The 17996-nt window shown below is 42.1% G+C and overlaps 1 protein-coding gene across 2 annotated transcripts in view; it reads left to right on the top strand.

The window, feature by feature from the left end:
* Positions 1-17996, top strand: part of adamts3 (ADAM metallopeptidase with thrombospondin type 1 motif, 3) — a 129250-nt gene that overhangs the window by 42164 nt on the left and 69090 nt on the right. For both annotated transcript variants that reach the window (XM_053871529.1, XM_053871527.1), the window contains exon 5: positions 16788-16981. In XM_053871529.1, coding sequence (XP_053727504.1) covers positions 16788-16981 — 194 coding nt within the window. The remainder of the gene's footprint in view (positions 1-16787; positions 16982-17996) is intronic.

Below are 17996 nucleotides of genomic sequence, written 5' to 3'. Positions count from 1 at the left end.
TTAGATATTTGATTCCATTTGTTTCACATTTATGCTGAGTCATGTGACCAGTGGTAGAAGGAAGCAGATGGTCATTATATCAGACATACGGTAATAACACTTGGCAGTATGTTACACATTTATGTTGTGACGATACATTTTCACCATTTATCATTGTTAAAAGTACCATTTACAACTGATCCCTATTACTTAATGGAATGTAGAGTTGTGGAAGGAGTCCAAAACAGAAACCAAAGCACTTATTTCAGTAAAACTCATAAAAGCCATTTCAACAAAAGAGGCCATATTGTTTATGCATGAGCAGTTATAAACACTTATCTCTGTTTGTCCTGAGTCGTGTGCTGACTTTTCCCTCTTATCTTTCTCTGTCTGTGAGTCACAAGTGGAGGGTGTTTCTGGTGTTCCTTTGACTCAGAGCACGTCCCTGCTGAACCTGGACAACGGTGGGCCTTGTTGGGGTCAGTCAGTTACAACATGCAGCCAAACTTAGGCTTCATTCATGAAGGGGTGCGAACTGAAACGCATGCTGTATTTCCTCTCGGAGAGTTCAATATAGTTTGGTGACCTGCATCCGTTTTTTTCTGAGTGGACCTCTTTCTGTCAGGGGACAAACGGGCCAATGTCATCACGGCGAGGGGCCGAATGGTAAACTTTTTTTTCCTGAACTTTCCTCTTCAGGAAACACAAAAGTAAAGTTCATGGATGGGACTAAAGCAGCTCTCTGTCTCTTTGGGCTGCTCTGTTTACTGTCAGCCTAAATATTGTAACAACATCAACTTCTAATGTTTATTTCATTAACAACTGCTGTAAACAAACTAAATGAGTACAAGCCCCGCCGCAGACAGCGCTTTGTTCGGTGATTGCGCAACATGTTTTCCATATTTTCTAGCTCATTTGCTCTTTATTGTGATGTTGAAAATGCATAAAATATGCAAATGAAAACAACAGTTGATGTGTGTTTAGCGGAGTTAGCTTTTGCAATGAGCGTAGCATTATCTGAGCGCCAGTGTTAGCGTATAATACGAGCATTACTCTGTGAAAGTTTCAGCTATTGTCACAGAATGCAATAGCGCACTAGCATTGTCATGCTATCAAGCATGTCACGATTTGCTGCCTGACTGTGAGTGTGTGATGTTGCCCTTCACACCCGTTCAGTTCTGGCTGGAAATGTTCTGTTTGATTTTTAAAAAAGCAAAAGCCTCTATAAGCCGAAGATGCCTGGGCTAATTCTAGAGACAGATGGTTCAGAGGAATAAATTTAAGAAAAAAAAAAGAACTATCCACAGACTTCAGATAAAGACAAAAGTGCGCTGGAGCTAAAAACTTAACTTCAAAAAGAACAATCGCCTTGTTTTCAGTCATAAGTCCTGGTGGTGGGCACTTTTTTTTTTTAGATATCTTGCCATTATGAAGTATGATGGTGGATGGCAAAAAGGTTTTTCTCATGCACTTACATTTTGTCTCACAAGTTGATGCAACGTTTCTCGCGGCTGATTAAAAAGGATGATGGGAAATCAGTCACATGGGTGAGACAGATTTAAACCAAAAGTTTCAGATGATTCTCGCAGAGGGCTTTAAGAAGTGAACACAGCTTGTCAAGTATTGGCGAGTCTAAGCAACGTTTTTGACACCCCTCAGCTTTTGTCAGTGTGCTGCTAATGCACTTTTGAAGCTGTGTTTCGATTGTGTTTGCAGTACAGGGCGTTGCTGACTAGATATGAATTTGTTCATCAATCCATATGTACCATGTTTTTATCGCCTGAACTCAGAGCTTTAATGATGATAGCTAACAAGAAATGTAGGGATGCTTTGAATTCCGTCAGTAGTGAGTGAGCGCAGCTATGCAAGATAAAGGGCTGAGCATTGCTTTGCTGTGCACACATGACGGTGATATTCCAGTGCACAGATACACTCCTACACAGACAGTTTTGCACTGTAAGGAGTGACGTGCTTATGTGGCTCGACCAAGCAGCATGAGTGGAAAAGAAGAAAGAGATGCTCAACAAGCGTCCAGCTGTGAGGTGACTGTTGGAAAGTGGGCAATTCAGAGAAAAGCCGCTCTATTTTCCCTGAAATATTGCTTAATACTTTAAAGGCCTTTTCCATCCCCCTGCTCTTTGCCTTTCTTCGCTTATTGTCACAACGTCTCCCGTGGAAAGAACCCATCAGACACATTGAAAGTTCATATTTGGTACGACGTGAGGCAATGTGTTGGATTGAAAGGACAGTAAATACACTCACTGTCCTCTTGGGAATTTAATTTTATGATGCAATCCATTTATTCCAGACGTTCATTTTACTCTTGTTCTGCAGAAGTGTTTTATGTTTTCTTTTCCTGACAGGTAGACAGACAGAACGCTGACGGTGCAATAACCTTCCTGGTGAAGGAAAAGTAAACACCGGTAAATCTCGACCCATGCAGTAGGTTTTCTGCTGGGAGACATGCTTTTCACACTTAACTGCTAAGAGCTCTAACAGGGAATGTGGCCATCAGAAGTGGGCATTTGTCAAGCAGAGGTGGGTGGCCTCAACTAATGTATCATATTTTTGTGAAACTACAGTGCACTGTCTGCTCTTTATATAAGGCCTATGTATGAAGGCTTGTGACCCCAGGAGTGGAATACGTATTTGAGGCCTGCTTAGATATGAAGTTGGGAATACTGTGGTTCCATCTGAAATATTTGTATATACCATCACGCTAAAGAAAACAAAGGTTTTTACGTTTGCATTTGGCGTGTTTCGAAAATGATTTTAAGATTACAGCAATCTTGAATTTCCCCACTGTGGGAATAATAATCTCATCTAATCTCATCTAATCTTGTTGGAACTCTAGCGGTCCATGAAAGACCATTCACTGTCTCCGCAACCGCAGCCCGTCCAGAAAGCAGATATGTGTGGAATCTCTCAGTGGAAAACATGAAGTGATTATGGTAAAGCACAGAGCTCTCACTTCTGTTTTGTGCCAAGGGTTCCATCGACTTGCGCTATTACTTTGTAATTACCTGAGCGATTCGTCTGACTGAAGCTCAGTGGTAAACGTTATCATGCAGGTGTGAAATGCAATTGCTGTTGCACAAAACTAGAGCGCCACATGCAACAGGTTGCAAAGCAATTTCAGTTACAGTTGCAAGAGAAGCTCTTCACGTTCGTTATTTGATGAGACTTCTAGGCCGTCCACTGTGAGGAGGTGGGTTTCAACAGTCCAGACCTGATCTGGAACCCTGACACTCCAAGTCCATTTGTAGCAAAAGATGATGAAAGACATGTGACATGTGTGAAATACAGACAGTACAGATTTGTTGAAGCAGGTCGATGCATCACCTTTTCATTCAAATGTTTTATTTACTCATTTAAAATTGGTCTAAAAAAAGTCAAGTCCAAACAGAATTCATTTTTATCAGTCATTGTAGAACACTGTAAAATGATGATTGTTGTTATTATTATTATTGTTATTATTATTATTATTATTATTATTATTATTATTATTATTATTATTATTATTATTATTATTATTATTATCACAAAGCTGTATGTATGTTGGCTTGAAATAATTTTACCGTCACTGATCACATACTTCCCTGGGTTCTTTGCATTGGTATTGCTGTTTATCAATATATCCACCAGAGGGAGCATTTAAAAGTTTATGACAATGGCAAACTCCAAAACCAACATGGCTACTGTGGAAGAAGCATTGATTGTGTACCGCTTGGACAAAAGACAGTGTTGTGGTCGGTGAGGCCGTCAAATGTACCGCGATTGGAGGTCAGAGATTTTTTTTCCGCTATTGTTATGTCTTCTGTGTGTCTCATTAGAGCTATATATAGTAATAGCTACACTGCCCCTACTGTTTCAGGTGGTACGGCTCTGTTTGGTCTGGATCCGTAAGCTTCGTTGAAATGTGCAGAAATACAGATGACATGAACTTAGTGCGCAGACAGAAGGTCCGTATCTGCATGTACCTCCTACGCCCTCTGGCTGGCCTCCAACTGCCCCCATGTTTGGTGTCAAAATGCTTTCCTCAATTGTGCTACCTCACCGTGGACACTGACTCCATGACTGAAATAGCATTCCAATCTTCCAGGTTCATTGACCAAAAACTCTTCCACACACTGTTTCAGGGTGATGAAATGCCCTCTAGTGTTTTCTGCTCTCAAGCATTACAGGATGTGGCAACTACCAAAGCTCCATAAAACTATGTGATGATGACACAAAGCAGGTCCAAACCAGAAGCACTGCAAATCTAAACGTTATCCCGATGAGCCACTTCAAACGCTTCAGCGAGCCTCAGTCAGAATACGTTGCTCCAGAGGGCTGCTTCCATTTCAAGCACAAGTCGCCTCACGAACGCTGCCACGTACCCTTGAGCAAGTTCTAAAGTGAAAGACACTTTCTTCTCTTTCTGCGGTTGATGGTGAATACTTCTCTGAGCTCTTCAGCGGGCAAGATGATTCTACTGTTGTTGCCTTCATGGGTCGCTTCAAAAACTGTCACCATGAAGTCAGACCCTCTGATTATTCCTCATACCTGTAATTTAACTATAGCCCATTGGACGATCAAGCTGCTCTCCTGACGAAATACTGCGAATGCTAGTTTGCTTCCATTCTTCCACCCAACTGTTGCTTCGTCTCACAGGCAGCTGGTTTCCCTTGTTAAAAGTGTTGCGCTGCAGGTGGGCAATATGTGAGTGATTTTCATGCGTGGCAAATAATTCCGAAACCTCAAGGCCACACGGCACCTTACTGGTGCTTCGCCTAGCATTTTTCACTCACACGGCAGCCGCAGGTAATCGCTGCTTATGCGTCTAATGAGTGTCAACCCTCATTAACCGCTGCGACAGAAACGGTTTAATAATATTGCCTCAGTCATAAAATTTTCTGAAGCCTCCTGAGGGAGAGAGAAATCCCTTTGTTTGACAGGATTTAAAAGTGTGATGAAAGTGGCGCTCTTTAGCAACATGATGTGCCTGACGCACTTGAGCTTGTGTTCCACTTCACACTGCTTTCCTGATTCAGAAAAGTGGATCTGCCCTTCCATTGTGAGGATGTGTTCTAAAATGGCCCCTTGTAGGACCCCCGGTGCTCACAGTGCCTGATAACTCCTGTCTGTAAATAACCTGTTTGCATGCAGATGCATTAACAGAGAAGATATGAAAGCTAAATCATTCAGTCCAGTTCAGTCATTCTTCTTTTATTGAATCCCCATGTGAGGCGATCATCCTCTCACTTTGTAACAGAAGGTTGAAGTTCTTTGAAAAATGAATGCATTGTCCTTTTTCGTTTTGGAACAATGTACAAAGCACTAAAGTACAAAGACCTGCAAGGTGTCTTGACAGGTCTATTTTTAGACAGCATTATGAGTGTGTTTGGAGGTTTTAATCAAACTTCAGACTTCAGATGAGAGAAGAGGAGTTTACTGGAGCAAACTTGCACCTGGATTCATGGACATGGTGATGAACTGTCATTGACTAGACTCCTTCATTTACAGCTTCTTCTTGAGCTGTACATCTGAGTTTGATAGCCAGGTGTCATGGAGGACATGGACATGGATGAGGTGCTGTTGGTTTGTTTGCTGTCATAGTGGTCTACTTTCTTTATCATCTATCACCAGAAACCTGTATGTGTTTGCAGTTGGGGGGAAATGTGAAGAAAATGTTTATTAGTTCCTGAAGCACACGTCCTTCTAGTTACACAGTGTCAAAGCAATTACTTTTTCTTTCTTCATAATTATGACTTTTTCCTCGGATGAATGAATCTGTTTTCACTGTCCTCTCCAAAGTCGATGAGCCACTCATCAGTGGCTTAAAGTGAAAGCATGATTTCAGTCCAGAAAAGTAGCAGATGAGTTGGTGATCTGAAGAAACACCCTGGTAGCTGGGTTCTGTCAGCAGTCTGTGAGTGGAGGATGTCGGCCTGCTCTTCTTGTTTGATCCTGAACTCCACATTGAGTTTGGCATGGGATCCTGCCTTCAGGCGTTCAGCCATTACATGAGAGTCTTAAGAAGTGTCATCGCTGCACAGAGAGAGATGAGCTGTCCCACTCGGCTGCCTCACCAAACACCATTTCTGGGCGCATCCGTCCGTGTTGTCACCCTTCCCTGTCTCTCACAGTTTCCCCTCTGGTCCCACTAATCGAGCATGAGTATGCGAAACCACCGCTCTCTGTGGTGTATGTGAATATAATGCTTCTCTTTCTGCAGTTTAAAATGCACCATCGATGACACGCATGCTGCTGACACAGAAGCTTCTGTCTTTTTTCTACCCAAGAAATGCACTGTCAGTGTGTCCCTAATAATGGTGAGGTATCAATACCTCAAAATTCATTTCAGTAAATCCAAAAAAAAGATATTGCCTCTTAAGATTAGTTTTTGATTCCATGTTGTGGTCACTAGATTTAAGTACAAGTTTGAATTACGTTTTTAGGGTTCTGCAGAAAGTAAAATTTGAAATGCACCTTTTCATAATGCCACACAGTTTGTCAATGAAGAAAGTTTTTATCTGACTCAGACTAACGTCTGGCTCCAAGGCTAAGATCAATGAAGTACAGCATCTTTCTCCACAAATACAGCCTCTTTTGTTCCCTGGAGAATTTTCTGACAGCGGCCCAGTTGCCTGTCATTGTGGCTCATCCTGAAATAGCACTGAAAGACATCTTAATTTCAATGTTATTGCCTTGGTTTTGTACTGAAAAGGTTGCACTTGCATTAGAGTTGCTGTGCGTACTTACTGTATAATTGATGTCTCCTCTGTCCCTCTCCACGGCACGATGCAAATTGCCGTAATTTCTCACTTTGTTCAAATTGAATTTCCTGAACTATCAATTGGAAATAAATGAGCGCTCCCAGTGTAGCAACAAATCAAGGAAGAGAATAATGCCCACATTTAAATTCAAATGTGATTCAGATCACTGCTCCTTCCCCCAATTTTTTTTTTTTCAGTGGCAAAGCAGCTTCATACATATTTATTGGGTCAACAGTCAGATTTATTTCCAGTTTGAAACAACACACTTACAGACCACCTTGTGCAGATCTGGGTCACGTCTTCCTTTTGTTGCTGTGATAAAGCCATCTCTGTAGTGCAGCATGATAATGTCACCTTTGTGTCTCATTTGTTTTTTTCAGATGTCATTTGTTGCTTTCCGAGTGCTTTTAGAGCCATGCATCACTTTTGTATGAGCTGATATGGCATGGAGGAGTTTGTCCCCAGTTTGGTTGAATTCAAAAGAGACAAAAAACGTTTTAGTTTTACTGCCAGTTTGAATCTCCCAAAGTAATTGAGGGACAGTTTGGCGCATGTGTAATTGTGTTTTGAAACAGTAGTAGTCATTTCAACCTCTCAGCGGCCACACACTATGATGTGATGGGTCAGCTTTGCCTGGGTCTTCCTTTTGTCTTGAAATGGCTACTGGGCTCTGGTCACATGGCACCACATGGTCCAGTATATTATATAGACACAAATAAAATGGGAACATCTTGATTTTCAATATCGTACTGTTGTCCCATGGGGCCTGCGTGAGCTTGATACTGAAGGTACTGAAGGCGATTCTGCTGCATTTCCTGGAATATATGGTGAATTACTGTCGTGTTTTGGGCCGTACGAACCATTCCAAGTGTGAGAAACATTTGGGATTTTATCGACTTCCAAAAGTTATTACAAATCAAGGAGAACAATGCTAGAAGTTGTCGGAAGAAAGGAGGTGATTGTGGTTAGCGAAGCTGAACTGGGGATAACAACCACAACAACAATACTTTGGTCACAAAAAAAAGGAAAAGCATAGTCTAAATGACTTTAACTTTTATCAGAACATATTTAACCCACACAGTTTTCAGAACGTTCCCTTAAAAAGCTATCACACACACAAAACACTGAAGCACAAGCTAAAATAGCACACAAACTCAAAATGAAACATCAAAATATTTAAATATGTCACATTCTCATTTAAGGTGCAAATGTCATCTATGACTTGGTTGAGCAGTTCCCTGACCCATCCGCATTTCAGACATTTCAGGTCCTCAGCGGTGTATGGACGAGGCAAAAAAACAAACAAAAAACAGGTAATTGAGGATATCAGGATACGTAACCAATGGCAGAGTGTCCGAGTTGTTGTTCACCCACCACGACAGAGCCAACTCATACGGGTCTGCACCACCAATAAAGCTCAACTTCTCCAAGTGTCGTGCATTTTCATGTTCATTAAGTTTTTCCATCGCACTCCATTCACGGTCTATGGGGGTGTTTACAAGGAGTATCCCCAACATGGCAGTTTCTGGGCTTCCCTCTATTTGAGCTACCTAATTTTCAATACTTATTTGAAGTCTACCAAAAAGATCAGTTCTGATGTTTGTTGAGATCTTGAGCAACAGAGATAAGAGTGTTGAAACTTGGCTGGAAACTGAACCTGTGAACTTCCAAAAGAGAAAAGTTGATCTACAACCAATGCACATTGAGACAAAGAGTGATGCTGATATGAATGCTGTAAGAATCAAGTGGGAGTCTGGATGTGTTCTGTTTATGCTTCCTGTGAAAAAGTGATCTATTCTTCCACGCGAGGATTATAGGTACTGCTGAATAGGATACACGATGAATACTATTATATACCAATCTGTTTACAGCCTTAACTGTCGTACGCGTTGTCGGGCTGCTACGTGCTGCAGTGCCAGACATTGAATAATAAAAAAATCTGCTGGCCGTGGTCTTAAGTACAGGTGGACGTAAGTCGAGCAGGTCGTAGGTCGGATGTTACTTAAATATACTTACAAAACCTCATTTACATTAGTTAGACCATAGCTTGTCGAGCAGATTGAACTCAGTAGCTGAGTTGGTGGAGGTTTACAGAAGACTTGGGAGAGTGAGGGTAGTTTTAACAAATTATAATAAATAATGTACACATATAATGAACACAAAAGACGAACAGGAACGATGAACCAAGGACGTCAACATCAAAACGCGGAGTGAGGAAACACAAGCCGGGGCAGGGAAGAACCTGAAACAGGCGAATAAGATTAAGCCTGACAAAGGGGGACAACGGAAAACACATTCAGAGGTTACTCACAAGGTCCAAGTAACAAAAAGCGCTCGGTGGTGGATCTACTCATACACACATGAGGAATAACTATAACGTGGAGCAGAAACAGAAAAGGTGAGTCTAAACAAAAGTACTCACACACAAAACAGCAGCAAGAAGCAATAAAAGATGAACCAGAGTAACTACGGAGGCGGCAGACAGAAAACGCCACGTCAAGCACACACAGAATTTAGAAATACAGGCGCACGAGAGAAGCAAGGGTCGAGAGATAGTTTACCGTGAGGACGCAAAGCAACCCTCTGGCGACACGAGCTGGAGCCCAGGTGTTGAAATCCATGCGAGCTTGATTAGCAAAGGAGTCCCAGCCGTGTCGCTCGGAAATTGGGGACAAACAAGGAAATGGAAACATGGAACGGAACAGGCAATAACAAAATAAAACCACGAGAAAAAACAGAACATAACAAGTTAAGCCCTTTGTGCTGCAGGAGCTCACACTTTATGCTGTAAAGCTGTCGTTAAAATGAGGTGCAGCTGAGAAGAATGCACAAAAATCAATCACTTCAAAAGCAGTTACGATTTTTCTTCACTTTTTAATCCCCTAAAAACGTCTACAAAATGAGTCTGACTCGTCTTAGTAAATGTGTTGTGAACAAAGTTGGAAGGAAATTAGTCTGCGGAGAAACAAAAGTTCATTTTTTAAATCATTGAATGGAAAAATCACTTCTGATGCCGCTTAGGACAGTTTAAAAAAGCAAACTTGGTGTTGCTTAATCTGACTCTTTTTTGCTATACTGTGGAGTTGATAATAAGCAGCACTTGATGATGTCCGAAGTTATTCTTTCACACACTAATGTTTGAGTTTGCAGAGGGTTTTGCTGCTGCAACTGGGCCTTCATGATTAAGATCAAGATTCTACCTCTACGAGTATTGGAATTAAGTCACTGTGAAGTCTGATGTCATGGCTGCCGTGAGTTTCCTTTCTTTAAAGCAGCCCATTTTGATGAACCCCAGCAGATGAGAAGACCTCGGTGTCATCTCAGGCTTTTTCCTGCAGAGATTGCAAATGGGGATATTAATGGCGTCACAGCAGACACAGTAGATTTCCACTCCGGGTTAGTGGCAAGGTGCCTGACGTCTACATTTGTGACATTTTTAGTCTGTGGCCGAGAGCTCTGGCTGGCCTCGTTGCCACCTTGCAGTATTGTGCCACGTGTGGGCAGAAGCTGGCAGGGGGCTGCGACTGCTGCTGCTCCCAGGGGACTTGGCTGTTGACCAGGGCGGGCCAAGGCGGAGTAATGGCTGGTACGGCTGTGAGCTTAGCGCTGACTGAAGCACACTAGCGGTCTTAAGCAGCTCTGCTGAGGGGAAGTCCTGTACGTTTGAAGTGCGGACCACAGAAGCCTGTTTACACAGGAGAGGGAGGGGGCGCTGGCTTGCTGCACAAGAATGCCTGTGTCATGACGGGAGGAGGAATGCGCTCCACAATTCCAACACTGTAGAAGTCGGGCCACAGCTGAGGTGGCAGCAGTTTCTTCCTATTTATTTTAGCTGCAGCTCCACTCAATCACAGGCCCTGTCTGCAGCTCTGAGCAAAGAAAATGCCCTGCCATTTTATTTATGGCGTGGAGTTTCCAAGTATTGGTAAGTTTAGTATCTTCATCCGATGCAGATAAAAAATAAACTGTCTCATTTTGTTGGTGTTTATCTACTCTATATAGTCTGTACAAAAGATTTAGGTTTAGCTTTGAAGTTCAAGATGTGAAAATGTCTGGAACTGTCAGTTGGATTGAATCTTTTGTAAGTCAAGTGTACAATATGAATATAAAATCCATCCTCATATTCTCTCCATGCAGTGGCTGGAGCCAGTGGCTCCCACTTTGGTCAAGAGGTGGTGGAAACGAGTCCATGGCTGGACACAAACACTCACACTAATGTACAATATGGAGTCATTAATTTGCATCTGTGTTTGTGGACTGTGAGAGGAAACCAGAGTTCCCATTGGAAAGCCATCAAGATCGAAAATAGTCTAAAACGTTCCGCGAAATATGCCAGTAATTAGGACAGGAATTAATATATGGTGAATACGACTGAATCATTTTTTCCTGTTCAAGGCCTGACAAAATTCGGAGCCTCAGACCTGACGTGGCAAATGAAATAGATATAGAAATTGTGGCCACGAAATAAGTGAAACGGCCGCACAAAACACTTGTTCAAGACAACACGAAATACTACTTTGGTCACGTACATGTGAATCGAGTGCCAGCATTAGCCAATGTTGCAGTCCCATTTATGTTGAGATGTACGTGTAAAATGGATTAAGACGGACTGAGCACTCTGGCCATTCGTCATGGCATCAGAAGTAAAATGCAGTGAAGCGATGCGATCTAACGGAACAAGAGGGAACGGTGCTCTTTAGGGCCCTCACGACCGTCAACAAAATAAAATGTATTTTGTATGTATGTACCTCCCATCAAATGAACCGAACTCATGTCACAATACTACATTCATCATTGTCGTCTCCCCGTAACAAAGTGTGCTCCATTTGTGCCTGTTCCGTGGCCACAATTTAATATTTCAATCCCATGAATTAGTTTTTGTTCCCTCAAATTACTATTGGGCATGTTTTACTGATTTCGTGGCCAATTTTTGTTTGTTTTTTTCCCATGTCAGGTCAGTTTTCTTTCTACCGTGTGTTGCACAGACGTGAGTTTGAACATGATTTTTTTTTACTTTTAAAAAAGTTAGAGGTTTCTGCAGGTGCAGAGTTCGTTCTCTGAGAATCTCTTCCATATTCAAGAAAATGTGGCATAAATTAACTGGAATACCCCTAACCAGACATGGCGATATTGTCCTCCGTCCACTGTGATAATGTGGCTTAGCACAAGTTTAAATATATAAATGCGCTCAAACCGCCTATTTCTACTCACATTTTTTCACCCAATATTATTGCCTGCTTATATTTTGTCCATGTATCTCTGACTGCAACACGCTAAATCTGACAGAAGGTGGCGATAGTGTTGCAAAGAGAAGGTGCTGCGTATAAATCCAAATGATACCATTTTCATTGAAATATACTATGTTTGTTTTATTGTATGTATTTCTATTGTGTATATTTCATAGGGTTTCTAGTTGGTTTGGAGAGTGAAATGATTTTAATGTAGAGCTGCTTGCCTGTGATCATTTGCAAGGCAGTGGAAAGTATGTGTAACATATAAGCTGCATGTCACCTCCAAATGTTTAAGTCCATGGACCATTGTGAACCCTATTTTAAGGTCAAGGGCGGCACTTTCCCTCACAGATTGAGATTTATGCGGCAAAGGAACAATGACCTCTTGCCTTTAGTTTATACTGACTTTCTCCATGTATGTGTGGCCTGGATTCATCGACACCTATTTTAAACACAGCGAAGGTCAACAAAAGAGAGCGAAACCAAGATTTTAAAAATATATATTTATTTTTTAGCTTTGCATTTTCCACCAAGAAAAAAGGACTGAACTGCACAGTGCCTGTGGAGCTCAGACCCTCACTTGTGAACAAGGTCCAACTGGGACATGATCTCAAATCCAACAGTTGCCATCGTAAAAACACGTCTGAAGGAGCAACTCAAACCACAACCCTGATCACAAGAATGCAGTTCTTGTTCTGAATGAATGACACCCTGAGGTTTCATTCCAGTATGTTTGCGCCAGAATTACCCTGCTGTAGAACATCCAACACTCCTGGGGCTCAATTTTATGGCAAAGCAAGCTGCTGATCTCTCAAGTGAATCCCGATCGTCTGACTTTTTATCTATCATTGCAGCTAATGGGGGCGGATGTTAAACTGGGTGGTCAGGCGGGGTTCCCATTACAAGCTGTTTGCTCAGGCAGCATTGCCCAGGAGGGCAGACGAAGGATTTGAGTGCCCGGAAGGTTTGACAGCAGGCTTGTGTGTGTGTATGTGTGAGTGTGTGTGTAGTTAAGCAGCGTTATTATAGCGGCACTAATAGTCATCTTATAACACAGTCACCCGTCATTTTGCTTCCTCCTTCGTGAGAAGCCGAATATGCCCTTCAAATGGCACTTAAATCATCCACTCATCAGCATGCTGCTTCCACCACAACTCATAATTTATAGACGTTTACTGGAAAGGAAAAGCAATTTCACAGTGCACATCTTCATCGAGGTGCTGGTTTAAGCAACATTATGGAAACAAGGCATACTGTCACTAGTGACATTAACTACGATAAGCTGGTCACATACATGTTGAGTTGTGGAGTTTTTATTATAAGATGCTGTTATTATATTTATTTATTTTATTTTTATTCCATTTGTTTTTGCAAAACATGTAAGCATTTGAGCTGTGGCAGAGAATGATGAATCCACAACTACTAAAACGCTATCATCATCTAGCCGAAGCCTACAAATGTAAAAATACTGAACAGAAATTGAAACGTAACTATTATAGTAATTTCCGGACTATTGAGCGCACCTGACTATAAGCCGCACCCACTAAATTTAAGAAGAAAAAATGTTTTGTACTTATATAAGCCGCAGGTGTCCATGTTGTAACAAGAGACATTTACACAGATTTTTTCTAAACTTTTTTATTAAATAAATGCTTTCTTTTCAAACAGTGCAGTAAGCAACAGTAATAGTGCAGTAACACGTCATTCAGAGTGCAGTAACACAGCAGTAATGTGGTTTATTAAAAGTCAGTGATCATCATCTTCACCTTCCTCCTGCGTGCTAAATCCGCTGATGTCGTCGTCTTCTGTGTCGGAATTGAACAGTCTCAGAATTTGTTCATCGCACACGTTGTCAGACTCTCTTTCGCTGTCGCTCTCAATACAGCTTTGCACTTCAGCTCGTGTTGTCCTCTTCACCAAGCAGCAGTCCAGTCTTTCGAAACCCATTGGTAATTGTGGATTTTTTGACGCTACTCCATGATGTCAGGATCCTCTGGCAGACTTCGGCAAAAGTTGCTCTTCGCATGCGGCCAGTTTTACACTCAACTCGGAGTGTGGCTTTAAATGCACGATTCACACTAATGTCCAGCGGCTGCAAAAACTTCGTTGTGCTCCCAGGAATCATGGCAGGAATTGAGTTTGTCCTTTTGATGGCCGCTTCAACAGAATCTGTTACATGGGCGCTCATGCTGCCCAAAACGAGCAGTGCTTTTTTTCTGTGAAAAAATCCTCCCGGCCGCTTGGCGTAGCACTCCGTCAGTCATTCCGTCGTCAGACTTTCTGTACCACCCTTTCTTGTTGACTTTCACAGCGATTTCTTTCAGGAGTTTTTCTTTTGGCATCGTCATCCACTTAAAAATCACCATGGGTGGAAGCTTTAGTCCGGATGCCGTGCAGCTCAGAACACAAATGATGTGCGTTCTCTCATGGCCGGTTGTTTTCAGCGTGACGGACAATTCACCTTTCTTGCTAACAGTCCGAGTGAGAGGCAGGTCGAACGTCAAAGGTACTCCGTCCATATTTATGATGTCGATGGAATTCTCCGCTATCTTTGTTTGAATGAATTTGTGGAAGTTTTTCCTCGTAGTTGTGGCGGACTTGCTGACACATACTCGTCCGTGCCCTGATAGACAAGCCTTTTGGCCTCATAAATCTGAAACACCACGATGGTCCACCTTTAAAACCTGCAATCTTCTTTTCAGTGGCGATTGTTTTTGCTTTCATTCTGATCTGCTCGCTGTAAAAGTCCCCAGTCTTCATGAATGTTTTCAAGTTCGGGCCATCTGCATTTATTACCTCTGAGAGCTTTTGTCGTCTTTTTGCATTAAGTCAGTTCTTTGCGCTGTCGCCTCCAATGTCTCACCATCGATTCCTTTATGCCAAGCTTACGTGCAGCAGCTCTATTTCCTACTCCGACAGCTAGATTGATTGCTCTTAACTTAAAAGCTGCGTCGTATACATGTCTGCGTTGATTCTCCATGATTAGGGTATGTGCATGAAGCGCAAAATAACGGACTGGAAGAATTTAGTGCCCGCCAATTTGATTCCTTTGATTGGTCCACTGTGATCTGTTCGGTAATTTCATTGGTCCGCTGCGACCAGGCAAAAACGTATTGTTGCACATATGAAGCACGGCGTAAAAATCTATACATAAGCCGCATCGTCGGATAAGCAGCAGGGCTCAAAGCGCGAGAAAAAAGTCGCAGCTTATAGTCCGGAAAATACGGTGTATGTTACTCTCTTATTGTTAAGCGTTTTTCACAGTTCATTATTTACCAGACAAGTTTAATGGTGAGACTGCGTCATGGCAAAATTCTTTGTTTTCGTCTTCATTATTGTCCTAAAAAAGTGTTTTGAGATGATTTCAAATCTGTATATTTTTGCTCATCTGTCGGCAGGTGCACCATGTCAGGTGGTGACATCATTTGTGTTGACGACCCGACCTGACAACGCTGACTAGCGCTTTTTTTTTTTACATGGTGTCTTTTGTTGAGTTTTTATTATTGACTATTTTTGTGACCTTTTTCTGTCTTTAATCTTCGTCCAATACCCAATTTTGAAGGAAATAAACAAACTAACTAATACTAACACTATAACTAATAAAATCTAAAACTGAAGCATTTTTCAAAAAGTGAAACAAATGTCAACTATCCGACCCTCTCTAAAAACTAAAAGACAAAAATTCAAAACTACATAAAAACGAAAAATGAAAAATCTAAAACATTTATAACCTTGGTGATTAAAGACAGTGTCAAAAGTGGCACTTGTCCTGTCAACATGACGCCACAGATGCCTGCAGCTGTGAGGCAGCGTGCTGTCAGCATGCTGTCCACCATTATTCGCTTACAGAACCGTTGGGAAGCAGAGCTAGCCAGCCATACACACGTACACCACGTGTCCCCACCTGGATCAATGCTGATGCAGCAGCGTGATCGCTCTGACCTGCCACGCACACACCTGATAAAGTTGCTGTTTGAGTTCTTGTCCTCACAGGCTGGCAGAACAGCCTTAGAAAAACCTAACCCCTTTGGCGGCAGTAGAATCATGCATATAAGACAGATGTCTACTCCCAGGGTTCAGATTTTTTTTTTTACCTCAAGGTCCTTTAGTCGTTCCAAGTCATACCATCTTCATTTAGCTCAAGGAAAAAGCAGTAGAACATTAATTTATGGATATAAAGTATCTTCAGTGGTTTACGTTGGAATAAAAGGTTGGAAAATGAACACTGTATCTTGTTGTTTGACCTGAAATCTTGGTCACAGTAGTGCAAGACTAATTACTGCTTTGACTTCTATGGCCTTGCATCTTCGCGACAGCCCCATAAATGTGTGTGCGTGACCGCACCTCGCACCTTGAGGTCTCAATTCATTATCCAAGACAAGAAAGCAAGAGCAAGAGCGTACTTAAACATCTGATCAAGACACTGACAGCAGGATTGTTAAATTGGCTCCGGCGGGAAGTCAACAATTCAGAAGGTAAACTGACAGAGAGAGAGAGTGAATGTGTGGACCTTAAAGTGTCAATCAAGTCACGCGATGGAGAGAGTCAGTAAACAACTAGATACATGCCTCAAGTTTGATAGAAGGATGTTTGAGTTGGAATTATCAACACAAGCAAGTCTCAGACGTGTTGTTTGATGTGAGCAGGATTTAGTCAAAGAGCCATTAATAGATGTCATATTTTCCTCCTGTGCTATTGAAGGACCTGCTGACCATTTGTTTTCTCATGCTCAATATTCAAATTTCTCCTCAGATGACGCATGGATGACATTTATCTCCACATGTGGGGACTAATAGCTGTGTGTTTATTGAACTTTCAGAACCCGATCTGGATATAAGCGGAACGCTCGACTCCCTGGCGAGACAAGTCAACGAGACTGTCAACCGTCGCCGGCGCCGCGATGCGGGGGAAGACGACTACAACATTGAAGTTCTGCTGGGAGTTGATGACTCGGTTGTTCGCTTTCATGGGAAGGAACATGTACAGAACTACCTCCTGACACTCATGAATATTGTAAGTCCTCACACGTTTTCATCTATCCAGCCTCAGCGGCACCACAGACAGTGTTTACGGATGAGTTTATAGGCTGCGTTGCATTGCTGGATGGAAAAAAGTCGAATTTTGTTTTTAGATCAAAGGCTTGCTTTTTAAAACCCTTTAGGATTTGATTTTTTCAATGAAATACTCCACTTTGATATGACTATTTCAAAAGACTGTCACTTGAAAACACTGACTGAATGGAAGTAAATTCACTCATGTAAATTGTGTATTATGTCACCAGGTGGCGGCCATAGTGGAGTACACAGCTCTTACAATGCCTACAATGCCTTCACATCCACTGGTGACATTGTTCCGTATCTCGCAATGGTGATGACAATATTGCATCATCACTGTTGTTTATGGCAGAGACCATTACTCTTCTTCTACAAAAACTTGCTTTACTCTCACCCCAAATGCAACTTGGCAATACGTGTCATGCTAATCGCACTGGAATGGTTCTTTTACCTCCTTAAAAAAAATATAATAATAATAATAAGATTTGGATGCTGATGCGTCTGCTTCCATCAGATGCTTCCGACATGCTTTAAGATCAGTGTGTTGTAATCGGCTTCTCTCACGTTTTGCTGCTTGAAATGCTCTGAAACTGCGACTCTGTTGCCTCAAACATGTTGCATCCCCCCGCTATGTGTCCTGCTCTACATTGACTTCACATGTAAATCAGTTGCTTTTGTAGCTAAATTCAGACTTGGTGTGAACGTGTGGCTGCCCTCAGTTCAGTCTCTGTCTGGAGTGGGACTCATACGCTCAAGGATATGGTCTTGCTCTCTTGAATTCTTAATCTTGTCTTGGGCTTGGTGCTCTGGTCTCGGGTCAGGTGGTCATGACTACAGCACTTTGGGCGGAGTTGGAGGAAAAAGTTAGGGAGGCTTGGTGGTGCGGCCACTTGAAGGCGGAAGACAGTGTTGGGCCAATGATGGTGGAAATGGTACGTAGTAACTGAGGGCATGATCATGAGCCGCTTATACTC

The sequence above is a fragment of the Synchiropus splendidus genome, chromosome 7, assembly GCF_027744825.2.
Source record: "Synchiropus splendidus isolate RoL2022-P1 chromosome 7, RoL_Sspl_1.0, whole genome shotgun sequence".
Classification (NCBI taxonomy): Eukaryota; Metazoa; Chordata; class Actinopteri; order Syngnathiformes; family Callionymidae; genus Synchiropus; species Synchiropus splendidus.
This window is presented reverse-complemented; position numbering and strand designations above follow the sequence as displayed.